Source organism: Hypanus sabinus, chromosome 7, assembly GCF_030144855.1.
Source record: "Hypanus sabinus isolate sHypSab1 chromosome 7, sHypSab1.hap1, whole genome shotgun sequence".
Classification (NCBI taxonomy): domain Eukaryota; kingdom Metazoa; phylum Chordata; class Chondrichthyes; order Myliobatiformes; family Dasyatidae; genus Hypanus; species Hypanus sabinus.
This window is the reverse complement of record NC_082712.1, coordinates 168,057,796-168,085,559: the sequence shown is the minus strand read 5'-3', so window position 1 is coordinate 168,085,559 and position 27,764 is coordinate 168,057,796. Positions and strand designations below refer to the sequence as shown.

Genomic DNA, 27,764 nt, shown 5'->3' with positions numbered 1-27,764 from the left:
GCAAAAATTCCAAATGGTTGCTGCTTGTCTCATTATTTTATCAGACCTCAGGGTGGTTTAACCCTGTGATGCACCATCAATAACTCACACTGAGACGTAGGCGAGATATCGGCTTTTATTGACTGGAAGAAGGAACCAGGAGTGAGTGTCTATCATACAAGGTCTTGGAGACTGAGGCCGAGCTTCAGGCCGCAGGTCTCCTTTATACAGGGGCCTGTGGGAGGAGCCACAGGAGCAGTCAGCAGGGGCGTGTCCCGACAGGCACATAGTTCACCACATTCACCCCCCCCTTCGTTTGAAAAAGTCCTCATGTAGCGAAGGTTCTTACAAGTCAAGCCGATCAGGCGGTCGAATCTGTCGCTGCGATCTACGTAGCACCGGCTGTGACCGCATAGGTGCCGGCAACATTGGCGATTGCACAGGGGACGGGGGTTGTGCGTGTTCTTGCCCACTAGGCGCCGGTGATCCCTCATGCATGTGCGAGGCGCCTGGTATAAATGCGTACGAAACGCCCGGTATACAAGTGTCGTGAGGAGTCTGTGTAGGGCCTGGTGAGCACGGTGTCAACTCTGGTGCAGGGTTCACAGGCACCGGAGAGCCTTCAGGGTAGTGGTCTGTTGCACCTGCGGGTGCCAGGTCGCGGATGGAGACCGTGTCCTCCCGCCCATCAGGTAAGACCACGTAAGCATACTGGGGGTTCGCATGTAGAAGGTGAACCCTCTCCACCAGCGGGGAGTATTTATTGCTCCTCACGTGTTTCCGGAGCAGCACTGGCCCCGGGGACGTCAGCCAAACTGGTAGGGTGGTCCCAGTGACAGACTTCCTGGGAAAAGAGAATAGGCGTTCGTGAGGGGTGGCATTGGTGGACGTACATAACAGAGAGCGGATAGAGTGCAGTGCCTCAGGGAGGACCTCCTGCCATCGAGAGACCGGCAACCCTTTTGACTTAAGGGCTAAAAGTGTGGCCTTCCACACTGTGGCATTCTCCCGCTCCACCTGGCCATTACCCCGGGGATTATAACTCGTGGTCCGACTGGTAGCAATGCCCCTAGCTAGCAAGTACTGGCGCAGCTCCTCACTCATAAAGGAGGACCCTCTATCACTGTGGATATAGCAGGGATACCCGAACAGAGTGAAGAGCTGGCGCAGGGCTTTTATGACGGACGTGGCAGTGGTGTCGGGGCAGGGGATGGCAAAGGGGAACCGTGAGAACTCGTCAATAACACTGAGAAAATAGACATTGCGGTCAGTGGAGGGAAGGGGGCCCTTAAAGTCAACACTCAGGCGTTCAAAAGGGCGGGTGGCCTTGACAAGTTGTGCCGTGTCAGGACAGTAGAAGTGCGGTTTGCACTCGGCGCAAATTTGGCAGTCCCTGGTCATCGTCCTGATGTCCTCCAGGGAGTACGGCAGGTTCCGAGCTTTCACAAAATGGTAAAATCGGGTGACCCCCGGATGGCAAAGTTGTGCATGAAGGGCGTACAGCTGGTCGAGCTGTGTGCTAGCACATGTTCCCCGGGATAGGGCATCAGGGGGCTCATTGAGTCTGCCAGGCCGGTACAGGATATCATAGGTGTAGGTGGAGAGTTCTATCCTCCACCGCAAAATCTTATCATTTTTGATCTTGCCCCGCTGTTGGTTGCTGAACAGGAACGCAACCGAGCGCTGGTCGGTCAGCACGGTGAATCTTTTGCCAGCAAGATAGTGCCTCCAGTGCCTAACAGCCTCCACTATGGCCTGGGCTTCTTTCTCCACCGCGGAGTGCCGAATTTCAGAGCCTTGGAGGGTGCGAGAAAAGAATGCTACTGGTCTGCCTTCCTGATTAAGGGTAGCAGCCAGAGCGAAATCGGAGGCATCACACTCCACTTGGAAGGGAGCGGTCTCGTCCACTGCATGCATCGTAGCTTTGGCAATGTCCGCTTTAATGCAGTTGAAGGCCGCGCAGGCCTCAGCAGAGAGGGGAAACGAGGTAGACTTGACCAGGGGGTGAGCCTTGTCTGCGTAATGGGGGACCCATTGGGCGTAATAGGAAAAAAACCCCAGGCACCGTCTGAGGGCCTTGAGAGTGGTGGGAAGAGGGAGCTCTAACAGGGGGCGCATACGTTCGGGATCAGGCCCAATAACCCCGTTTTCCACGACATACCCAAGTATAGCAAGGTGGGTGGTACCAAAAACACACTTGTCCCTGTTATAAGTAAGGTTCAGAGCTGCGGCCACTTGGAGAAACCGTTGGAGGTTGGCGTCGTGATCTGGCCTGTCATGACCACAGATGGTGATGTTATCCAGATAGGGAAATGTGGCCTGCAGTTGGTACTGGTCCACCATCCGGTCCATTTCCCTCTGGAAGACAGAGACACCATTCGTGACACCGAAAGGGACTCGCAGGAAGTGATAGAGCCGGCCGCCCGCCTCGAAGGCGGTGTAGGGGCGGTCCTCTGGGCAGATGGGGAGCTGGTGATAAGCGGATTTCAGATCTATTGTCGAGTACACCTTATACTGAGCAATCTGGTTGACCATATCCGCGATGCGGGGTAGGGGGTATGCGTCAAGCTGCGTAAACCTATTGATGGTTTGACTATAGTCCACCACCATCCTATCTTTCTGCCCAGTCCGAACAACAACTACCTGGGCCCTCCAAGGGCTTGTGCTCGGCTCAATGATCCCCTCCCTGAGCAGCCGCTGCACCTCCGACTGAATGAAGGCCCGGTCCCCCGCGCTGTACCTCCTGCTTTTGGTTGCCACAGGTTTACAGTCGGGGGTCAGGTTGGCGAACAGCGGTGGGGGAGGGATCTTGAGAGTGGAGAGGCTGCAAGTGTCGGTAGCGCAGCTGTTGGCCTGGTTCTGGATGGGATGTGTGTGTCCGTGCGTGTGTGTGGTCAGTAGCGGGGTATGTGAAGAAGTCCCACAAAACTGAGGATTCCTGACAGTGAGTGGTGGGAGGGGCCCATCGTATACCATGGTCACACTTTCGAGATGGCTCTGGAAGTCCAGCCCCAATAGCACAGGTGCGCACAGATTAGGCATGACCAGCAGTTCAAAGTCCCGATATTCTGTGCCTTGCACCACCAAAGTCGCTACACAACCCGCCCGGATGTCTGCGGACTGCGACCCAGAGGCCAAATGGAACCTCCGACTGACCGGCCGCGTTGCAAGTCCGCAGCGTTGCACTGTGTCCGGGTGAATAAAACTCCCAGTGCTGCCCGTGTCAAACAGGCATCCAGTCCAGTGCCCCTCCACCTGGATGTCCATCATGGACCTTGCAAGCTGGTGTGGGGCGCTTTGGTCGAGAGTCACAGTGGCCAGAGTTGGATCGCCGGCGGGGTACCCGGTCAGCATCGGGGGGTCGGGGGCGGGGCATGCTGACGCCGACAAAGATAGCCGCTCACATCCGGGGTACCCGGTCAGCATCGGAGGATCGGGGGCGGGGCGTACTGACGTCGACAAAGATGGCCGCCCACATCCCGGCATGCAAGATGGCGGCCCCCACGTTTCACCCGCAGCGCTGCACTCCGCTCGAGGTTGAGACTTACAGACCTTGGCGAAGTGGCCCCGCTTTCCGCAGCTGGAGCAGGTCGCTTCTCGCGCTGGACAGCGTTGTCGAGGATGTTTCTTTTGGCCACAGAAATAACAAGGCACGAGCTTCTGACGGGCTGCCGCTGTGGTCGGGTCCGGGGAGCTCGTGGAATCGCGACTGGCGGCGGCGTTGGCGAATTCGCTCCCGGGAGCCGGCGGTGGCGGGGTCTGAGGCGTCCACGAAACCGGCGGGGAATCGCGCGACTGGACAGTGTCGGCGTTATGCAAAGCAGCTTCTAGAGCGTTGGCCTTCTCTATCGCCGAGCTTAAGGTAAGATCCGAGTTCTCCAGCAGCCGCTGGCGCATGTACACTGACCTCAGTCCCGTCACAAAGGCGTCTCGCACCAGCAGCTCCGCATGCTGTTCTGCCGTGAGCGTCTTGCAGTCACAAGCTCGGACGAGTGTCTGTAGTGCTCGGAGAAACTCAGCGCACAATTCGCCAGGCCGCTGTTGCCGGGTAGCTAAACGATGTCTTGCGTAGACGGTGTTCACCGGCCGCAGGTACTGTCGTTTGAGGGCGTCCAGTGCCCCTTCGTAGGTCGGCAGGTCCCGGATAAAGGAGTAAACTTTGGAGGAGACCCTCGAGAGTAGGATGCTGTGCATAACGGCGGGTTCAGTCGCACGAAGCTCCGCCAAGTACGATTGGAAACATGCAAGCCAGTGTTCAAAAGCGAGAGCTGCGTCAGGGTCTTGAGGGTCCAAATCCAACCGGTCCGGACGCAAAACGGGTTCCATGTTTGAAAACTTCCAGTCAATAAAATTGATGCACCATCAATAACTCACACTGAGACGTAGGCGAGATATCGGCTTTTATTGACTGGAAGAAGGAACCAGGAGTGAGTGTCTATCATACAAGGTCTTGGAGACTGAGGCCGAGCTTCAGGCCGCAGGTCTCCTTTATACAGGGGCCTGTGGGAGGAGCCACAGGAGCAGTCAGCAGGGGCGTGTCCCGACAGGCACATAGTTCACCACACCCTGAGAGTTTCATGCTGAATCTTGGTACAGATCAATACATGTAGGATCACTGTGTTGGCAGTGTGTCCTTGTTGTCAATTTTATTTATTTATTTTAAACAATTTCTATGGAAAGGATTTTAACCTGATGGCGTCAGACGCATTGATATTTAAAAAAGAAAATTTGCATTTCTATTATGTTTTCCACAAATTTTAGGATGACCGAAAGCCTGTTATAGAAAATGAGGCCATTCTCAGGATGGTAAAACAGCACCTCATATTCCATCTCACGGCATGTAGCCGCCAATCTCATGGAATGAACATCAGTTTCTCCAACTTATGGCATTTCCCTTCCTCCTCCATTCTCTATTTTTTACATTCCCCCTTCTGGCTCACCTCTTATCTCTTCCTGCGTATCACCTCCCTCTGGTGCTCCTCCTTTCCTTTCTCCCATGGTCCACTCTCGACTCCTATCAGATTCCTCCTCCTTCAGTGCTTTGTCGTTTCCATCTATCACCTCCCACCTTCTCAGTTCATCTCCCCTCACACACCCACCTACTTCCCCCTCAGATGATTTCACCTATCACTTGCCAGCTAGTATTCCATGTGCTCTGCCCCCTCCCCACAACCTTCTCATTCTGGCTTCTTCCCCCTTCCTTTCTCATCCCGATGACTGATGAAGGGTCTTTGCCTGAAACATCGACTCTGTATTCTTTTCTTTTGAAGCTGCCTGACCTGCTGAGTTCCTCCAACACTTTGTGTGCGCTGCTCTGAATTTCCAGTATCTGCAGAATCCCTTGTATTTATTGAAAATGAGTTATCGTTGAAATGCATTCTCTGCTGCAGGATCCCACAACAAGCTAGCAGTCAGTTATTGTGCTTTTGATTGAAGGATAAATTTTGTCCATGATATTTGGATGATCTCCTTGGAAGTAGTATCATTATGTTCATAGACTAAGCCTGATACATTGGAGCATTCGGCCCATCAGATTTGTTCCACTATTGGATTATGATTGATCCATTTCCCCCTCATCCACATTCTCCTGCTTTCTCCCCATAACTTTTCATGCCCTGACTTACTTCGAGTTCCACAGATTCATCACATCTCTGTTCTAAGTGGACGTTCCTCTATTCTGAGGTTGTGCCCCTCTGATCTTAGACTTCCCCACTATAGGAAACATCTTTTTCACATCCACTCTATCAATTCAGTAGGTTTCAATGACATCTCTCATCACTCTTTTAAATTCCAGTGAGTACAGGCCCAGAGCCATCAAACACTCCTCATATGATAAGCCTTTCAAACTCAGAATCATTTTTGTGAACCTCCTCTGAACCCTCTCCAATGTCAGCATAATAAGGGGCCCAAAACTGCTCACAGTACTGCAAGTGTCACCTCACCAGTGCCTTATAAAGCCTCAACATTACATCCTTGAGCGAGGGAAAGCCTTTCCAAATGAATTATATTGCAGTCATAAATAAGATAGATGATAGTGACATTGTATTCAGGCTGTGGAACAACTGCACATGAACATTTGCCTGAATTTCTTCTCTGTTTTGGTAGAAGCAATAACCCAATTACAAACAAATGAATCATATCATTTATCCCATTGTCTGGTTTCCAAGTTAAGTCTCAATTTGAGCAACAAACTCAGCTTTTTGTATAATTAAACCAGAATGGAGCAAATGAATAAGAATCAGACCCAGCTAGAGTTGCTGTCGGGATTACTTCTACACGCAAAGATTGGGGAAGCCTGGAACTCCCTGTCCTAAACAGTCACTGAGATTTGAGGATCTATTCCAAAACACAACTTATTTTTGTTAGGCATAGGTATTGAAATCAAAATGGGCTCTTAAAGTGAGTGTTAAGATGCAAATGTACTTACCATTCTCCCATTTTTCCCTTTCTTCCTCCCCTTCTTCATCTGTCTCTTGATTTCCCTCTTTAACATAGAACATAAGACACTACAACACAGTAGATTTACTTTGACCCATGATGTTGTACCAACATTTTAACCAACTCTAAGATCAATCTAACCCTTCCCTCCTCCATAGGCCTTCATTTTTCTGTCATCCATGCGCCTTTCCCTTAAACATCCTGATGTATCTGCCTCTACCACCACCAGAGTGTTCCACACAACCATCACTCTTTATTTTTCTCCAGTCACCTTAAAATTATGCCTCCTGGTAGTAGAGATTTCTCCCCTGAGAAAGAGCCTCTGGCTATTCCCTCCAGCTATCTATCTAACCTTTATTTCTTTCTATCTATCTCATAGCTCTCTCTTCCTTTCTATTTATATCCTTTTCTCTCTGTCAATCTGGCTTCCTATCTTGATAGCTTTGACTTTTATGTCTGTCTGTCTCACCCTTTTCTGTCTCTCTCTATCACTGTATGGATTACTTGCCTCTGTTAAAGCCTCAGTAGATCATCAAAACACAGAACAGCACAGAAATGTGGTTGTACAGTCAAAAGTACAAAGTAAATTTATTATCAAAGGACTTATACATCACCACATACAACCCTGAGATTCATTTTCTTGCGGGCATACTCAGCAAATCTGTAGAACAGTAACTATAATGGGATCAACAAAAGATCAAGTAGAAGACAACAAACTGTGCAAATGCAGATATAAATAAATAGTAATTAATAACAAGAACATGAGATAACAAAATATAGAGTCCATAAAAAATGGTCAATGGCTGTGGGAACATTTCCAGGGTTGGGCTAGTGGGTGTAGTTATTCAAGAGCCTGATGGTTGAAAGATAGTAACTCTTCGTGAACCTGGTTCTGGGAGTTCTGAAGCTCTTGTACCTTCTTCCTGATGACAGCATTGGGCCCAAATCCCTCTGCATTTTTCCCATCCAAGTACCTTACCCATTCAAGCACTGAAATTGTATCTGCTCCTACTATCTCCTCTGGAGATGGTAGAAGCAGATATAATTACAGCATTTTAAATGCATTTGGTCCCTATTAAGCAATTGCACATGATGCCATGCTCACCAGTCCAGTGAGATTTACGAACTGCTTCTTTCCCTTCACCATCAGATTTCTGAGTGCATGAACATTACCTCACTATTTTTGCACTACTTATTTATTTTATATATACTCAGTCACCACTTTATTGGGTCCCTCCTAGACCTAATAAAGTGACCACTGAATGTATGTTCGTGATCTTCTGTTGCTGTAGCCTGTCCACTTCAAAGTTCAGAGCGTTGTACATTCTGAGATGCTCTTCTGCACACTACTGTTGTAATGCATGGTTATTTAAGTTTCTTTCACCTTCCTGTCAGCTTGAACCAGTCTGGCTGGCCATTTTCCTCTGGCTTCTCTCATTACAAGGCACTTTCACCCACTGAACTGCCCGGATGTTTTTTTCTGTTTTGGTTTTTGCACCGTTCTCTGTAAACTCTTGTGACTGTTGTGCATGAAACTCCCAGGAGACGAAGTTTCTGAGATACTCAAACCACCCCGTCCAGCACCAACAATCATTCCACTGTCAAAATCACTTAGATCACATTTCCTTCCCCATGCTCAACAACTGAACTTCTTGAGCGTGCCTGCATGCTGTTATGAATTGAATTGCAGGAATATATGATTTGCTGATTAGATATTTTCATTAACAAGCATCTGTACAAGTGTACCTAATAGGTGGTGCGATATTTCTTATTGTAATTTATAGTATATTTTATAATTTACTACTGTTGCAAAACAACAAACTTCACAACATACGATATCAGTGATAATAAACTTGATTCTGAGTGCAAGTCAAGACTGTGGTGTTCATAGAATTTATTTATTGAAGGTTACAAACAACTCAAACCACAGGCAGATTTTCAAGCAGGAGGAACAAAACTCAGATGCACTTTCCACTGTATTATATGTGAGGAACATCTAAGGAGCCTTTGATGACTCTGGACCTGTACTCACTGGAATTCAGAAGAATGCAGGGGGATCTCATTAAAACTTACTGAATATTGAAAGGCCAAGACAGAGTGGATGTGGAGAGGATTTTTCCTATCGTGGGGGAGTATAGAGTGAGAGGGCACAGCCTTGGAATAGAGGGAACAGAGATGAGCAGGGATTTCTTGAGCCAGAGGGTAGTGAATCTGTGACAACTCTAGATATATTTAAAGTGGAGGTTGATAGGTTTTTGATTAGTACGAGTGTCCAAGTTATGGAGAGAATTCAGGAGTATGGGTTTGAGAGGGTTAATAAATCAGCCATGATGAAATGGCAGAGAAGACTCGATGGGCTGAATGTCTAAATTCTGCTTGCACATAGGTCCTTATAAATTCCAAGCAATAAATTGCTGGACATCAAGTAAATCCAGAGCTAACATTTTAAAATAAACCCCTGAAGAAGTTTTTTTGTCATCACAATCCTGAAATTGCATTAGCAATCTGTAATAGTTGCCACAGGAATTTACTAACTCCAGCCCAAGAACCTAGTCCACAATAGCAGTCATGGGCCTGACCCTTTTGTGTTAGTACATTAGTGATCCTGCTTCATAAATATTCATTCAGAGATTAAGATTAGCTTCAATTCTGATTATCAGGTCAGCCAGAGTTTACCATCAGCTAATCGAATGGCAGAATGGACTTGGGTGGCTGGGTGGATAGTGTCGTGCATTTTTATAGTGGAAGCAAGAAGAACTAATGCTGAATGGAAAAGTCAACTTTTGGAACTGGTGGATACAGCCTAGTCCATCACAGGCAAAGCCCTCACCACCATTGAGCACACTCACACGGAGTATTGCCACGAGACAGCAGAATCCCATCATTAAGGACCTCTACCTTCCAGGCCATGCTCTCTTTTCACTACTGCCATCGGGAAGGAGGTACAGGAGCCTTTGGTCCCATGTCACCTGGTTCAGAAGCAGTTATCCTACAACCATCAGGCTCCTGAACGAGTGTGGACAATTCCACTCACCTGAACTCTGAACTGATTCCACAAATTCCAGGCTAACCTTCAAGGGCTCTATAACTCATGTTTTCAGTATTTTTTTTAAATTGTACAACTCATCTTCTTGTGTACATTGTTTATTTGTCAGTCCATGTTTTCATAAATTCTATTGCATTTCTTTATTTTTACATATATGCCTGCATGAAAATGAATCTTAAAGTACGTAATTCAATAATACATTTAGTTTGACTTTGAATTTAACCTTCAAAGGTTGTGCAGGATGTACCTGCATTCTAGAGAAATCATGGTTGTTGTACATATAGATAATTACCCTACTAGAGTAGTAGTTTCATTTATGCCATTGCATTCCAATTGAAAATTATTTAAAATTCTCTGACACAGGAGGCGAGGATTTTTGATCTGCTTTGCAAATATCTCAAGCTCCTAAGTGTAACATAAATAAACGTTAATGGACCAACACTGCGGTAGAATAGATTAAACCTTTATCAGTAGCGAGTGAATATGTATTACACTAGCTTGTTAATGTAATAGATTGATATGAAAAAGTTGTCACTGGCTGAACGATTCCACAAGGCCATGTTTCATAAATGACTGTGGTAAATACTATAACGTTACTAAAAGCAAATCCAGGTTTATCAATGACTTTTAAATCCCTGAAGGATTTCTTTGCTATTTTGCCTCTCGAGCTGTTTGTTGTAATTGTTTAACATTTCACTGCTGGGAATTTATACTGTGGGCAATGCTTTTGCAATTTGATCTCCCTGCTTTGAAAACAGCTCGCGGAATGAGCAGTTGTGGCCTTCAGAGAATTGAATTGTGTAAGCTGACAACCCTGTGCTGCATTTGTTTCGGATGAGGCACGCGAGGAATGTTTTCCCTGCCCTCCTATGACGCTATTTGAATAAAAGTCAGTTCTCCTATCCATCCCATTCTACCGTCATTAGACACAGATGATTGTTTTCCTACTTTATAAGTGCAAGATAAGTGTGCAGTGAAGCTCTGAAAATTTATTGACTCATATTCCATGGAAGGAAAGTAGAAATCTTCCAGGTATATACAGAACATAGGTAGAACAGATAGGCAGGAGAATGTGGTTGAGAGGGATAATAAATCAGCCACGATGAAATGGTGGAGCAGACTCCTTGGGCCAAATGGCCTAATTCTATTCCTATGTCATATCATCTTATGATGACATAGAACCGCACAGTGCAGGTCCTTCGACCCATGATATTCAGCTGACCTCTTAACCTACTTTAAGATCAATCTAACCCTTCCTGCTACATGGCCTTCCATTTTCTTATCATTCATGTGTCTACTTAAGAGGCTCTTAAATGGCTCCTAATGTACCTGTCTCTATCACCACCCCTGGCAGGGTGTTCCATGCACCTGTCACTCTCTGTGTAAATAAAAACCTCTCTAACATCCCACTACTTTCCTCTTAAAATTCATCTTAAAATTATGCCCCCCTCATATTTGCCATTTCCATCCTGGAAAAAGTCTCTGGTTATCCACTCAATCTGTGCCTCATCTTTCTACACAAGAGATGTTGAAATTCTCCTTGGAGTTTCATTGTTTCTTCACCTCCGCTCATTCAGATTCCTGGTGCTCTCCAGCGAGTAACACAGAGGACCCCCTCTACTGCCTCACTGAAGTCAGGTGCAATTTGGAGGAACAGCGCCTCATATCTTTCTTGACAGTCTCCAATCTGATTTATCTAACGTCTGGTAACCATTCCCCACTGTTCCCTTTATTTTCAAAGATTCAAAAGTACACTTATTATCAAAGTATGTACACAGAATGCAAATCTAAGATTCATCCTCCCGCAGGCACACACAAAACAAAGAAACAACATGGAACCCGTTCAAAGAAAACATCAAAGACTCAGAACGAAAAAAAGAACAAATTGTGCAAACAGCGAAAAGCGAGTGAATGACACACAGAATATCAGACGGCTCAGTTTAGTTCAGTTCAGCACCGCGCTGCTAGGCAGTGCAGGTCACAAGGCCATTCTTCGCCGGAGTGCCCCAGACCACTTTGATCATCCCAGTCAAACCACTCTAAACCAGCAAAAAAAAACCAGAGTAACCAGAATCCAGGAACACATGCAACATGAACGTCATAGTCCTCCAAAACAAGTCCACAGCCTTTCCAATCAATGCTGGCAACGTGGATCCCCAGACTCCTGCACTTTCCTCCGACAGCAGCTAGTGGAGGGAGCGAAAGGCTGGTCAAACACAGGCAGACAGCTCGGAAAACTCACCCGTCCTCCACTCTTATCCTCGTTAACTTCAACCTTGCTCAATGAGAGAGAAGCAACAGAGTCAGTCATAGGTTCATGCCCCGTCACCAGGCTACCAGGTCGCACACTCCGCTCCAATCCTCATCAAACTCCCTTGGAGATAGCAAAGCAACTTATCCCCATCACCCCTTTCCACTCCCCCTTCCTTATGACCTGCTGATCACTTACACCTTCCTTCCTTCCTGATTTTCCCAACTCCTTCCCGTTGTTCCATGGTCTACTTTCCTCTCCAGTCAGATTTCATGTTCTTCAGCCCTCTGCTTCTTTGCCCTCCTAGCTTCTCATAGCATTCCCTTCACCTGCCCCCCCCCCCCCACCCCAGCCTTCCTACTTCCCTCTCACTTGGATTTCATGTATCACCGCCCAGCTCATGCGGCCTGCCCTCACCCCTCATTCTGGTCTCTGTCCTTCTCCTTTCCAATCCTGATGAAATGCTTTGGCCCGAAACATCCTCTGTCCATTTCCCTCTATAGATACTCCCTGATCTGCTGAATTTCTCCAGCATTTTCCAGTCCACGATTTCAACTGAAGAGGTTTATACAGGCAACTCACTTCCACCTTCTCAGGGGCAGTGCAGGGTAGGGGATAAAGTGGTGTTTTTGTTAGCAATACCACACTGAGTGAAAGAATTAAAAGTCTATTCCCGAGAAGGTGGATTGACTGATATGCACAGCTTGGCAGATACTTTCAAGATCAGGATACATTGGGCAGATGGCTTCCTTCACATTCCCAAACCAGGCACTCTGTTCCAAGTTCTGTCGAAAGAAAGGAGTCCATGCCAGAACAGGTGAATTGCATCCAATGGACAGTCTGACAGAAACAACTTCTTTCAAGACCAGGGTCATTGGGCAGATGTCTTCACTCATGTTCCTGGCCCAAGATTCCCAGAACAGGCACTCTGTCCCATGCTCTGCCAAGGGAAGGAGTTTCCAGGCAGGCAGAGGAAAAGTTTCAAGAACGTGCTCAAAGCCTCCTTGAAGAATATCCTTAGGCCACGATCACTCAAAGTGAAGGAGCATTTAGGATGGTATTGTCCATGCATCAGGAACACATGGTGAAGATAAAGGTTAGCTTTATTTGACACAAGTACAGCAAAACATCAAAAAGTACAGTGAAGTGCATAGTCTTTGCATCAAAGACTAATACAATCAGAGGTCTGTGTTGGGGGCAACCTGGAGATGTTGCCACAAGATTGTATACCCACAACTCATTAACCCTAACCGTATGTCTTCGGATTGTTGGAGGAAACCAGAGCACCTGGAGGAAACTCATGGGGAGAAAGTCAAACTCGTGGTGCTGGGAATCGAACCTCAATCAGTGATCACTGCTGCTGTAAAGCAATCCTGTCAACCATTGCACTACCATGACACACTACACAACATGGTGTTGTGTAATTGCCAGAAACACTGAACCGTCTCTCCAGCTATTGCTTTACCACATCAGTCACTTCCTGCCACAGCTGTGAAAGACTGTAGCCCCCACATTGGCACCTCAGAACCCACAAGAACAGAATGGAGGTCACTGAGTTCTTGATTCATAAGGGTATCAAAGTTTATGGGGAGGCAGCAGGAAATGAGGTTGAGAGAGAAAGTAAATCAGCCACGATCAAATGGCAGGGCAGACTCAAGGGGCTGAATGGCCTAATTCTGATCCTTTGTCTTATGGCCTTATGGTCTATAGTTCAGGCTCTTCCAAAATGGTAATTTAAGGCAAGTCCTCACAAATGCTGACGGATTGCCACGGAAAGACTCTGGTGCAGGCACTGCACAGGAGTGACAGTGATTCAACAGCTACTCCCTGTGACATATTTACATCAGGTGCGCTTGTGATGCCCTTAGGTTGACAGCAATCCTTCAAAGAGTGGCGGCCATCCTAGTGTAGAGACTCAGAGACTGCTTGTGTCTAGAAGTGAGAGTGAAGTCAGCAGTCCAGTAAGAGTTTATTGTGGTCTTTTTGCTGCCGGATTTGGTAGTGCGTGAGCCCCGAGGCGTTGTGAGCCATCAGTGGGAGCTTGCAAGTGTAACATGCTGACAAGTCTTTCTACACCCACTGCAGACCCTGAATGTAGACCCAGTCTTTGCCTCATGGGGAAGAGAAGCCAGAGGATGAGAGGATGTGAAAGAAAGTAGATCATATGTTATGGAGTTTGGATGGAATCGAGGCATCAAAGTTTATTATTATCAGAGTACATACATGTCACCACATATAACCCTGACATTCTTTTTCTGCAGGCACACTTAGCAAATCTATAGAACAGTAACTGTAAACAAACTGTGCAAATGCAGATGATAATAAATAGCAATAAATAATGAAAATGAATAACAAGATAAAAGTTCTTAAATGAGTGTAGTTATCCCCTTTTGTTCAGGGGTCTGATGGTTGAGAGGCACTAACTGTTCTTGAACCTGGTGGTGTGAGTCCTGAGGCACTTGTAACTTCTGCCTGATGGCAGCAGTGAGAAAAGAGCATGGCCTGGGTGGTGAGGATCTTTTATGTGGAGTCACCATTAGCTGACGAGGTGGAAGTGGTAATAAGCTTCTGGGACTGTTGAAGTCAGTGGGGACGAAGCCTTTTCTTTCGTTGTATTTCAAAAATAGGCTTTATTCATGATTTTTTTAAAAAACATACAAAGCAGGAAACAATGCAGAAACTCTTTTGTGTTCATGGTCATTATATTCGGCTGTCATCATCATCATGTGTCCTGTTGTATAACATGGGTGAACGTGGTCTTGACCATGAATGTTCTTGGCAAATTTTTCTACAGAAGTAGTGTGCTATCGCCGTCTTCTGGACAAAATGAGTGACCCCATCCATTATAAGTACTCTTCAGAGGTTGTCTGCCTGGCACCAGTGTTAGCATACCCAGGAATTGTGATGTGCACCAGCTGTTCCTTTGGCTTCACCTGACCTTGATCGAGGGGCTAAGCGGGTGCTGCACCTTCCCTAAGGGTGACCTGCAGGCTAGTGGAGGGAAGGAGCGCCTTACACCTCCTTCGTATCTCCACCCCACCACCCAACATTCAGTAGTATAAACTTAAAAAAAAAGTAGCACCATGCTCTTCACATGACTCCCCGGGGTATTATCCCTTTCATTATTCAGGGACTTCCCCACCTGATTCGTAGTGTCAAGATAATGGAAAGAGTTCATTTAGACTATGGTCCTTCACCATGGAGGCTCAGCATTGGCTGCACCAAGCTTCACTGCATTGTTCAGCGTGTGTTCCTGCACCCGGAGTCAGCCAGTTTGCAGGATTCTCTTACAGATCTTTCGCAGTGCTGGAAAGCCAACAACTTTCCGGCAGACCAAATAAATCTTTCATCAAGTTGATGACCTTCCAGCAGCACTTGATGTCTGCCTTGGTATGTGTCCCTGGCAGCAGCCCTTACATCAGAGAGATATCCCTGCTGGAGATGACAGGTACACAGATATTTGAATCCATATCCACACCTACCTTGTAAATCAACAGAATGCAAAGAGATGGGTGACTGTCTCATCACCGCTGCAACTGTCCCGAGGGCAGAATGCATTGGGAATGATGTCAAATGTACTGGAAAGATCTGACTCAATACAAGGCCTGGCTAAGCTTCTGTTAGACAGTCCACAGGACAACAATGACAGCAGTCACCACAGTTCAATTCCCACCACAGCCTGTAATGAGTTTGTCTGCTCACCCCATGACCGTGTGGGTTTCTTCTGGGTGCACCAGTTTCCCCCCACATTCCAAAGGCGTATGGTTAGGGTTAGTGAGTGTGGACATTCTATGTTGGCACTGGAAGCATGGGGACATTTGTGGGCTGCCCAATACAATCCTCACTGATTTGATTTCACTGTGCATTTCAATGTACATGTGACAAATAAGGCTAATTTTTAATCTTCATCTAAGGAGGACTGAGGAGGTTTGGAGACAGCCTTTTGAATGATAAGAGCTGAGGTTTTATTGCCTTTGAGTGTCGAGGCTAAGTATTTAGATTCTCTCTTCTTGAAAGTGGTCATTGCTCAGAACTTGGGAACATTAGTTATCCACCTCTGCCTGAATGTTTTCAAGGTCCCACTGCACGCAGGCCTGGACTACTTCAATTACTGAGTTGTCAGTGCAATTGAACAGCATACATTCTTCAGTAAATATCCCCACTTGTTTCCTGATGATGGGAGGATGATTATTGATGATGCAGCTGAAGATGATTGGCATTAACTTACCATTTCAAAATAGAGTATAAGACCATAAGGCTATAAAATATTAGATCAGGATTATGCCACATGGCTCGACTCTGCTCTGCCATTCCGTCATGGCTGATTTATTTTCCATCTCCATCCTTCTCCCCGTAACCTTTGACACCCTTAGTAATCAAGAACCTATCAACCTCTGCTTCAAATATACCCAATGACGTAGCCTCTACTGGCTAAAGAAATTAATCCTCATCTCTGTATGTCCATGTATTCTGAGACTGTGCCCCCTAGGTCTAGGCTCTCCCACTAATGGAAACATCCTCCCCAAGCCCACTCTGCCTAATGCCTTTATAGATGTCCATGTTTAATTGTAGGCATCATGAACGTTTTATCATTTATCAATTACTTTCTAAAATTTCTGTTCCAATAGCTATGTGGCAGCATGTTGTGCAGAGTAAGCTCCTACAACAGGCATATAATCAGTCTCAGTAATGAAGGGTGAGAGATGTGTAGTCTTGGACATCAGATATAACTTGTGGGTTCTAATAATGTGCTGGGACCTTTAGAGGGTCCATTTAGAGGGTCAGGATGATTGAACTCTGTCATGAGAATCTTCTCAGGAGTATGTCTAGATTTCCACATTCAAGTCACTGGCCACCAATTTTTATTTATTTATTCAGCAATACCACGAAGAGTAAGCCCTTCCAGCCCTTCAAGATAAGCCAACCCAGCAATCCCACAACCTGATTAATCATAACCTAGTCATGGGACAATTTACAATGACCGATTAACCTACCCAGTACATCTTGGACTATGGGAGGAAACCGGAGAAAACCCGGGCATTCCACGGAGAGGGCATACAGAGACTCCTTGCAGAAAGGTGCTGGAATTGACCTCCAAACTCCAGCTCACCCCGAGTTGTAATAAAGTTGAGCTAACCGTTATGTTACCATAGTGCCCCATTTGGTCACAGCCGACTTTGAAATGTGGATGTTGCTGTGTGGCTCAAATAATTGGGGGAGGGATAGGGGCTGAAGTTTTGGGGCAGAGGATGGAGACTAAAGAATAGTGAGAGAAGGAGAGGGAATGGGGACTAAAGACTAGGGGGAGAGGATAGGGACTAAAATTTTAGGAGAGGGACTGGGGTGAAAGGAGAGTCAGTTGATGTAGTTTACTTGGATTTTCAGAAGGCCTTTGACAATATGTCACACATGAAGCTGCTAAATGAGATAAGAGCCCATGGTATTACAGGAAAGGTACTAGATGCATGGAAGATTGGCTCTTTAGCAGAAAGCAAACGGTACCTTCCAGTCAAGATGGCACCAGCAAACAACAATTCCTCGGGTGACATCTTCCAGATAGCCGATCTCTTCAGTTATTTCACTTTCTCTATGTCTTCTGCTTGTTCTTTTTGTCTTGGTTGTGTTTTGGAAACTGTTGGATCCCGTGGCATGCAGTTTGGAGTTCTATCGAATGATCTAGTGCTCTGACGTCTCTGGAGAGGACCAACAGCACACGTTGCTTTGTGGAGAAGACCAAGAGCATTGTCTGCTTCATGGAGAAGACCAGAGACAGGGTCATGAACGACTCCATTTCGAAACATCAAGGAAGATTGAAGCATCGAGGCAAAGGAGGAGGATGTCAGCGGTCACTCTCCATGGAGACCACAGGGTCAATGGCGGTCCACAGCATTCAAACCTGGCGTGGCGGTCGCTCTTCATGAAAGGATTGAGTTCATACGGCTGCTCTCCTCGTTGCTGACTTAAGGATTCTTTTGAAATTCTGAGGATACAGTACATGTGATTATTGGACTCTAGTTTATATTGGTCTCCTTTAGTCTTGGTGTTTTCTTCCTTGTTGCTGATTGGTGAGTGAGTAGTATGTTACTCATTGTGTGGGGAGGAGTTGGGGATTTGGGGTCTGATGTTCTTGTTGGTGGTTTTTATGTGGGTGATCTATTAGTCTTTAATGTGTGAGAGAAGGGGTTGGGGGTTTGATGCTAGAGCGGAGTTTGGGGTTTGTGAATTTGTTTCTTTTTTCCTTTTTTATGTGGGGTGGGGAGGGTTGATACATTTTATTTCAACAACTTCCATGTTTTTCTGTATTTCACGGCTGTAGTGTTCTCACTCGGCATGTAAGATAACACTGAATTAAACACCGAGGTAAACCGTTGTCAATGAAAACAGGGTCGCAGTAAGATTAACCATTTACTGGTCACTCTTCCTCATTAATGTATGGTGAAAACTGTTGATAAAACAATACAAGATTTGTACAGCGTTTGTTTCCTTCTTGATATTACATTTACATCATAAATACTTGCAAGAGTAAAACTACAACTACATTACATTAAAGTGCAGCATACAGTCAGAATCTGCCTACGCCATTGACTGCTTTAAATACACTTCAACACAAACTATCCGCAACTCTTTAACTAACGAAAACATAAACCTTATCGACAGTCGTTACTTTTAACAGGATCGGCGTTAACATTTTAATTCAACATATCGATTATCTCATGACTTACGGCGTTGCTCTCATTATGTTCCTAGTGCATAGAAGACAACTTTTCTTGCGCTGGACTGGCACATGTGTGGCCCCCACTTTCCCGTTTCTCCAAACCGGTATTTTCCCACAGGACGTGGCGAAACCAGATGTGACGTCATTGCATGCCGCGATATATCACAGACAACAAATTTACTTTAAACAATCCTAACTTTAACTAAAATGCTAACAAACGAATTACTAAGCGAAAATATTATAAACTAAATAACTGCCATAAAGGCAACACAACAGCTATCTGGAGAAGATAAATATCAGTGTTGTATTGTACGTGCACACTTTGACAATAAAACAAACCTTTGAATCTATGAGTGGGCATAGATGGAATCCACTAGTCAGCTGAAGTGTCTAGTGAATTTCCACGGGGGTCAATATTGAGTTCTCTACTCTTCACATTATATGTCAGTAGGATGATCGAATTCATCACTTTGAGGCCAAGTTTACAGGTGTTACAAAAACACGTCAGGGACAGTTAGTGCCAAGGAAGCAGGGAGTCTGCAGAAGGAATTGCAGAATTGGCAAAAAAAAAGTGGCAAATGTAGGGAGGTGTATGGCCATGTGTTTTGGTAATGGAATAAAGGTGTAGACTGCTGTCTAAACAAGGAGCAATTTCAGAAATCAGATGCAAAGGGACCTGGCAGTCCTCATGAAGAATTCTTGCTGATTGAGTCAGTAATGAGGAAGGTGATTGTAATGTTAGCATTAATTATGAGAGGAGTACAATATAAAAGCAAGAATGTAATGCTAAGACTTTCTATGATGTTGTTTAGACAACATTCAGAGTATTGTGGGCACTTTTGGGGTCCAGATCCAAGAAGTGACATGCTGGCATTGGAGTGGGGTCAGATGACAATGATGCGAGGAATGAAAGGGTTAATGGATGAGAAGCATTTGATTGCTCTGGGCCTGTAATTGCTGAGGTTTAAAAGAATGGGAGAGAGGATCTCACTGAAACCTATTGAATATTAATATGCCTGGAGAGAGTGAAGGTGAAGAGGATGTTTCAAATAATGGGCGTAAAAGGACATCCCTTTGGAATGAAGATGAGGTGGAATCTCAAGAACATCAAAGGATTCAGGGAAAAGGCAGGAGAATAGAATTGAGAGGGAAAATAAATCAGTTATGATTGAATGTTGGAGCAGACTAAATAAACTGGAAGGTCTATTTCTGATCCTATGTCTTACAGTACTATGGCAGGAATGGACTTAAAGGTGCCTTTCACTACTTCGGTGAACTTCTGCAGGATGAGAATAGTGGAAGAATTGCCAACATGTCAGGTCAAAACCAAGTGGTTTTGAAGCCCTGCTCGACTCGCTGAGCTCCTCCAGATTGTTTGTTGCTCAAGATTCCAGCATCTGCAGTCTTCTGAAGTCTCACATTGCCAGTGAAGACTTTCGTGTCCAGTTCACATGACAGATTAGCAGAGGAATGAATGAGTATTAACTATTTCTTAATGCTACTCTTGTCAGTTGTGCATATATCAGAGGGGAAATAAAGCCTCAAGTTAGGCAATTGGTCTGCCCAAGGCTGCAAGAAATTGCAGAGTTTTGGGTACAGCTCAATCCATCACAAAAGTCAGCCTCCCCTCCATGGACTCTGCCTACACTTTTTACTGACTTGGAAAACCAGCCAGCATAATCATAGACCATTCCCACCTCGGATAGTGTGGGCAGCACTGTAGCGTAGTGGTTAGCATAACGCTTTACACTACAGGCAACCAGGGTTCAATTCCCACCGCTACCTGTAAGGAATCTGTACGTTCTCCCCATGACTGTGTGGGTTTCTTCCGCATGGTCTGGTTTCCTTCCACAGTCGAAAGACATACCAGTTGGTAGGTTAATGGGTCACTGTAAATTGTCCCGTGCAAAAAGAGCCTTGAAAACACGGACCACCAGGCTCAAGGACAGCTTCTATCCCACTGTTATCAGACTACAGAATGGAGCTCTTGTACTTTAAGGATGAACTCTTCACTTCACGATTTACAATACTTCATTGTGGCCATTGCACATTATCGTCTATCTGCATTGCACTTCCTATCTGACTGTAACACCATACTGTGCATTCTGTTATTGCTTTTCTCTTATACCAGCATAAAGCACTTTTGTTTTGAAATGGCATGCAGAACTGATGTTTTTCACTGTACCCCTGTATGTCAGTAATAAACAAATACTAGCAAATGAATTCCTCTATCCTTGCCTTTTTTCACTTCTGGGATTGAGTTCTCTGGTTCAGAATGATGTTACAGTTTAATTCCTGGATGGAGTTTCATCACTTCTACACCTGCTCTGCTAATTTTTCCATTTAAAAGCTCTTAGCAATGAAGTACTACCTTTCCTCTGTCGAGCACCTGTAATTTATGCTTCCATCTATTTTTTGCCTGTGTTGCTGCAGCTAACTGTTCTAGTGCCACTTCTGAAGATTAGGCATCTTTACTTCATTACTTATCCCAGTGATCATGGGAACAGCTTTGAGATTGTGTTTCTGTCAAGGTTTAATCCTGTAGTGACCATTTATTGTCACCTCATCACCTAACGCCCACCCAGTCCACTTGATGAAATCATGGTCTATTGTCATTCATTCTAAACACTGGGCTTCATTTATCCTCCCATCCAGACCCTTAATTTTACCTGCTCCCTTAGCTTTCTTCTCTCAGATTGTCAAGTCGGCCAGCTTCACTTGTTCAAAATAGCAGATCGTTATCTAAAATAAAAGGACCCTGTCTCCTCACCACATGAAAGCTCAAAGTCGTCACTGGTCATTTTGTTTAAATTACCTTGCAAAGTGACTTGTATTTAATGGTTAGTGCCTCCCACTTGCTCATTCCTGATTTCAATATTGAACTAGCCTGTTTCCAGTAGTCACTATAGCACGATTAGCTTGGTTATTGCAGTCAAAATACCTGCTGATGACCCGGTCAGAACTTCGTCTGATTGCCTGAAGTGTATCGCAAATCATAGCTGGAATCTGCAGTGTCTGCAACTTTTATTATTTGTTCATTGACGTTGTTAACGAGCTGGCATATTGTCTGACTCCCAATGCCACTGTGTAGGAGAGCCACTTTAATCAATCACAGCAGTCTTTCAGGTGAAGGTGCTCCCACGGTTGGTTAAGGAGCTGTCAGATTTAGGCCTAGCAACAATGAAGGTGCAGCGATATACTTGCAGGCCGGAATGTTTTGCAGCTGGGTAGGGAACCTGCGGAAGGTGGTAGGTCTTCCTTCATGCTGAGAGAGGTTTGTAAGACGTTGTCCAAGGTCTATCTCAATGTCGAGATCTATCTCTTTCATACCTGTTACTCTAAGTAGATGGAGGTTTGAAAGGTGTTGTCTTAGCACTGTCTTGTGTTTTGTTGCTACAAATGGTTCAGGATCTATATCAGATGTACCCAACCTGTAGTCCATGGACCCCTAGATTAATGGTATTGGTCCATGGCATAAAAAAGTTTGGGAACCCCTGTTGTATACTATCTATGTAGTAGAAATATCTGTAGGATTATCATTGAAGATAAATCATACTGAAGAAGGATTTCAGAAATTTCTGTTATCAGTCATCCAAACAATGAGGCAGGTATACAGTATGAGGTGAACACACACACAAGGTGCCCGAGGAATTCAGGAGGTCAGGCAGTATAGTCAATGTTTCGGGCTGAGACCCTTCATCACAACTTGAGATGAAGGGAGAGCGACCAAAATAGGAAGGTTGGAGGGGTGGAGAGAAAGGAGTATGTTCTGGCAGGTGATTGTGAAGCCAGGTGGGGGCGGGGGGGGGGGGGGGATGAAGTAAGAAGCTATGAGGTTCCCCCTTCCGTCTTCCTCTCCAGTCCTGATAAACATCAACATTTTATTCCTTTCCCTACATGCTGAATTCCTCCAGCACCTTGTGTGTGCTCCTCAAGATTTCTAGTAGCTGTAGAATCTCTTGTGTTTAAGACATATCAAGTGAACTGTTAGCAGAGTGCCTACACAATCCCCAGCTCCACACCCAGAAAGACCACTTACAAAACTGCCTCCTTACTATTTATCAGTTTTTTGTTTTTTCATTGATTCTGTTGTGTTTATTTGTTCAACGGTGAATGCCTGCAAGCAAGTGAATCTCAAGGTAGTATATATATACTTGGATAATAAATTTACTTGAACTTTGATCAGTATATTTCTTGAGTTATCCGTACTACTAAGCTCATCACTGCTCATGGGACTCACTGTAGAGGAATAAAATGAACAGTAAAATGCCCAAATTTTCTTTCTGGATAGAATAGTGTGTGTGACATTAACATTTACTTCACAAACATGTTGCCATGTGCAAAAGGAGGAATGCTGTAGATCTGTGCTGTAAACCACTGTTGTTTTATTTATGTTTTCGATCTCGTGCAGGTCAATAATGAAAACGTGGTGAAGGTCGGCCACAGGCAAGTGGTGAACATGATTCGTCAGGGAGGAAATCACTTGGTGTTAAAAGTTGTCACCGTAAGCAGAAATATGGATCCAGAAGATACAGCTAGAAAGAAAGGTACCGATTTAGTAGTACACTGGATCATACAGTACTTGTTGAGCAGTGTATCCTTATTGATCTAGTTGACTTCTGTTTATGCATAATCTGTCCTTCATTCTCTTCTTACACTGTCTGACCATATCAATGGATTCCTTTTTCCCTCATTTTAAGTTCAAGTTCAAATGTATTGTCAATCTATTATATGCCTGTATGCCACCAAATGGAACAATGTTCGTCCGTAGCAAGGTGCACCACACAGTGCATATAAGTAAAACACAGCACATAAAGTAATACAGGCTGAGCACCCCTTATCCAAGTATCCAAATCCTGGAAACTTCCAAAATCCAACAATTTTTGAGCGCTGGCATGACAGCACAAAAGGAAAACCGCACAAGGCACTGGGAAGGTTCCCAGGCAATATGCAGGTCTCTGCACACCACAGACAGTTCTGAAAAGTGACCTCTGATTTATGTTTATCCATAGCATAGAAAGTGAGGTTGTTGAATTCAGGGAGTGTCCTGATGCTGTTGTTCTGCTTTTGTTACCCTGCACAGATTATATGTTCATTATGTTAATGGCATCTCATAATTTTTACTGTTAGGTACATCTGTGTGCTGGGCAAGTGTAACACAAAGACTGCTAGCCGATAACATATCAATTCAGAGTCGTGAATCATGCTGATGCCGAACAGGCACTGACTATCCACCTGAGGTAGTGACAGCTTACCTTTCTGATGGTTCAATGTACACATTGTTTCATGCACAAAATTATTTAAAATAAGATTTTAATACATACACCCTTCAGGATATATGTATAAGCTGTATATGTAATATAAATGGATTTTGTATTTAGACTTGGCTATCTCCAAGTTATCTTACTGTGTAGATGCAAGTATTCCAAAATCCAAAAATATCTAAAATCCAAAACACTTCTGGCTGCAAGCATTTCGGATAAGGGAAGCTCACCCTGCATTACCATAAATAAATTAACCAATAATAAAATGTATTCTAGAAGATTGATATTTGGCACAAGGTGCATTCATGACCCAAGTTAAAAAGTAAACAGTATAATACTACCGGTGCTTCATTTATGTTGACACCTGGTCGTGACAGGGAGTTCAGTAATCTTGCAGCCAGGGGGTAGAAGCTGTTTCCAAACCTAACAGTATTCGTCCTAATGCTATGGTACCTCCTGCCTGATGATAAAAGAATGTTGGCCAATAGGAGGGATTATTGACAACGCTAAAGGCCCTGCCTATACAGTGCTCCTGATAAATATCTCGGATGGGTGGAATATTAATGCCTAAATGTCTTTTTGCCTTAACTGCCGTAACGTGCTGGCATGTTCCATGTTGGTAAAGAACTTGATCCTGAATCTTCCAAACCCCATTCTCAAGGAAGAAATTATTGCCAACTCCACACCATCAGATCTGGCCCTAACTTTTAAAGCCCTCTGTCAATTCACCCTTTGCCGACTGATGAATTAATAAAATTTATATCTTCATTCAAATCAGGTGAAAACTGTTATCACAATTTTTCATTCAGTAGATAAAGTGATTTCTGAAGTATTTGTTTTGAACTGAAAGGAATAAGTAAATATGTTTGTGTGACATCGTTCTGAAAAATTATTAAGTTTTCTGAATATGTTGATTTTGATGATTTTGTCATTTGGTACAAATAGAAGTCAGCAGTCAATGCATCTAGTGTTTTTCCATATTTTGTTTAGTTTTTTTAACTCATTCCATAAATAGCCTTACTCTGCTCTGACAGTATGGCTGAATGGCTTAATTCTGCTCTTATATCTTATGGTCAGTGTTAAAGGCACATAAATGTTATTCATATCAATATCTGGGAGAAATCAAAGCCCCCAGCTGTGGATTGAACCGTGGGTCTGGACATCAGTACTATGTCCTCTGCGATCTAGCACTCTGGTACACTGCTTGTCTCCTTGTGAGGATGCATACACCCAGTGAGCTCAGCCCCCTGCTTGTCAAATTTTAGCAAGTGCCACAGACAACCTTTTAGAATAGCTCACCAAATGTGTAGTAAAACAGGCGGGTTTTAAAAAATGCCTGAGAGGAAGAGAGACTCAGATAGGGAGAGTGGCCCAGAACAGAAGGAGCTGGATAGTTGAAGGCACGGATGCCTGTAATCGCAAAGTCACACAGAGCAGAATCAAAGCCCACCAACTCCACACAAACCATCAAACGTCTGTCTACACTAATCCCATATTCAGAGGCCTCCAATGGTCAGAGTCGACAATGGATGGTGCGACCCAGCTATCTAGAAATGCAAGCCAAGATAGTACAATATGGGGAGCAAGCGTTTGCTCATGTAGTAGGCTCCCCATCTCCACGCCGATGAAGCCAAAGTAACGGCAGAGACTGATACAGTTTGGTATCAGTGGCATAGTAGGAGCTGTCAGCCAGCGTTGAACTCAATGTAAGACGACCTTAGCAACTCCAGCTCCAGATTTTTCTTCAGGATTTACTCCCAAAGCCTTCCCCATTCGAGGATATAGCCACAAGGTCGCAGAGTTTTGAGATTATATTTTTCCTTCTCCTACATGAGCTGGCAACCATGGCTGATGAGCTCCATCTGCCCATCTGATTGGTTTTAAGGCACCAGTAAACCACCTTTGTCCCTTCTCCTGTCAGTTCAAAACAGTTGGACTGGGCCTTGTAGCTAAAGCACACCTGAAAGCCAGGAGCTGGTCTATGGTTGTCAGTGGATATCTGCGATGCACACCATTTGAGAGCATTTAATTGGTAGGGGAAGCTTTCCCCACAACCCTAACACTGGCTATGGCAAGGAACCAGCCAGATTTTCCAAATATACACTGAGGACAAGTTCCAGTAACCAGTTAATCTCTTTAAAACAACCACATGCTGGAAGCCCACAGGAACACAGGTAGAACATGTAAACTCCACCCAGACACCATCCAGGGTGGCGATAACTCCCAATTTGGCAGAGCTCCACTCATTGTGCCACTGTGATAACCTCAGTGGACTTCCGAATACCCAAAGGGCCATCCCTTGAGGATTATAGTGATGTCGTTCTAAGAAGGGTTACGAAGATCATAAATGGAAAGAAGATGAAGTCATTAAATACCAGGGGGAAACAACAGTCATAACGTGCACGTCAATTTCTCTGACCTCCTGTAATTTCTCTCTCCCTCCTTTTCCACTCCCCATTCTGGCTCCCTTCTTACATCACTTCCCTCAGGTGCCCCTCCTTCCCTTTTTCCCATGGTTCACTGGAGTCTCTGATCAGATTCCTTCTTCATCTCTTTACCATTTCCACCTATCAACTCCCAATTTCTCACTTTGTACCCTGCCCCTGCACACCCCCCACTCACCTTACCCATCACCTATCACCCACCAGCTTGAGCTCCTTCACTTCCCACCACCTTCCTATTCTGGCTTCTTCCCCCTTCCTTTCCAGTCCTGACAAATGGTTTGGGTCCCTTATCTTAGAAAGTATGTACTGGCAATGGAAGGGTTTAAAGAAGGTTCAGAAAATAATTCCAGGATCGGATGGCTTATATGAAGAGTGTTTGATGGCTCTGGGCCTGTATTCACTAGAATTCAGGAGTATGAGGGGTGACCTCATTGAAACTTATCAAATGGTAAAAGGCCTTGATAGAGTGGGTGTGGAGAGGATGTTTCCTCTGGTGATTGAGCGTAGGACCAGAGGACACAGCCTCAGAATAGAGGGTGTCCTTTTAGAATGGAGATGAGGAACTTCTTCAGCCAGAGAGTGGTGAAACTGTGGAATTCTTTGCCACAGGCAACTGTGGAAGCCAGGTCTTTATGTATATTTAAGGCAGAGGTTAATAGATTCTTGATTGGTCAGGGCATGAAGGGATACAGAGAGAAGGCAGGAAATTGGGGCTTAGGGGAAAAATGGATCAGCCATGATTGAGCAGACTCGATGGGCCAAATGGTCTAATTCTGCTCCTATGTCTTCTGGTCTCAACTCTAAATTCTGATAGTTTAGTCTTCTCCATAGATGCTGCCTGATCAGCTGAGTTCCACCAGCATTTCGTGTGCGTTGCTCTGGATTTCTGGCATCTGAACAATCTCTTCTGTTTAAGAGTCATAAAATTCACTTTACACGTGCAAATGCAAGTGTATAACTGGTAAATAACTCTGCCATTGCTCTGATGCCATGCTCTTTCCATGTGATTCTTTCACACTGCCGCTTGAACACTGATTTAGAATCTCTTAAAATATTTGCATCTCTTTTCTCTATAAAAGGAAATTATCATTGTACAGTTCACAGGTCCGCGTGGGCAGGTTTTCCAAAATAAATCTAACAGCACACAGCTGCTAAGCAACATCACAGAGAGATTGCAAAAACAGCATGCATTTCTTGGTAGAGAAATTTTTCAAGAAGATTTATAGGGAGTGTGTCAAAATGCCGATGCATTACTATTCTGGCAAGAAAAGGCAATGAAATGTCATAGGAGCAATCTCCAGGCTGTTCCCCTCTCAGAGTGCACGATGGAATTTGATCATCTTCCAAAGATAAGATTAATATGACAAGTTAATTGAACCATTTCATCTGTAAGCAGCCCAGTTTAAACTTAAGCCGGTACAGATTATTGTTATTTAAACATCCTTATTTTTGTCTTTCCGGTGGACTTAGATTTTTTTTAAATGCTATTGTCTAAACTTCCTTTAGTGTTTTATTCACATTAGTTTTGTGGTTTGAGCATATTCCAGTCTCTAAATTTAGGATCAAAACCATTAATGGTTATAAGAGCAGGTTTTTTACTACACTACAGTGCAAAAGAGCACGCGTG

General features: G+C 44.7%; 1 protein-coding gene across 3 annotated transcripts in view; it reads left to right on the top strand.

Annotated features, from left to right (window-relative positions):
* shank2b (SH3 and multiple ankyrin repeat domains 2b) overlaps positions 1-27,764 on the top strand; it is a 1,221,224-nt gene that overhangs the window by 1,077,839 nt on the left and 115,621 nt on the right. For all 3 annotated transcript variants that reach the window (XM_059976077.1, XM_059976076.1, XM_059976075.1), the window contains one exon: positions 22,841-22,976. In XM_059976077.1, coding sequence (XP_059832060.1) covers positions 22,841-22,976 — 136 coding nt within the window. The remainder of the gene's footprint in view (positions 1-22,840; positions 22,977-27,764) is intronic.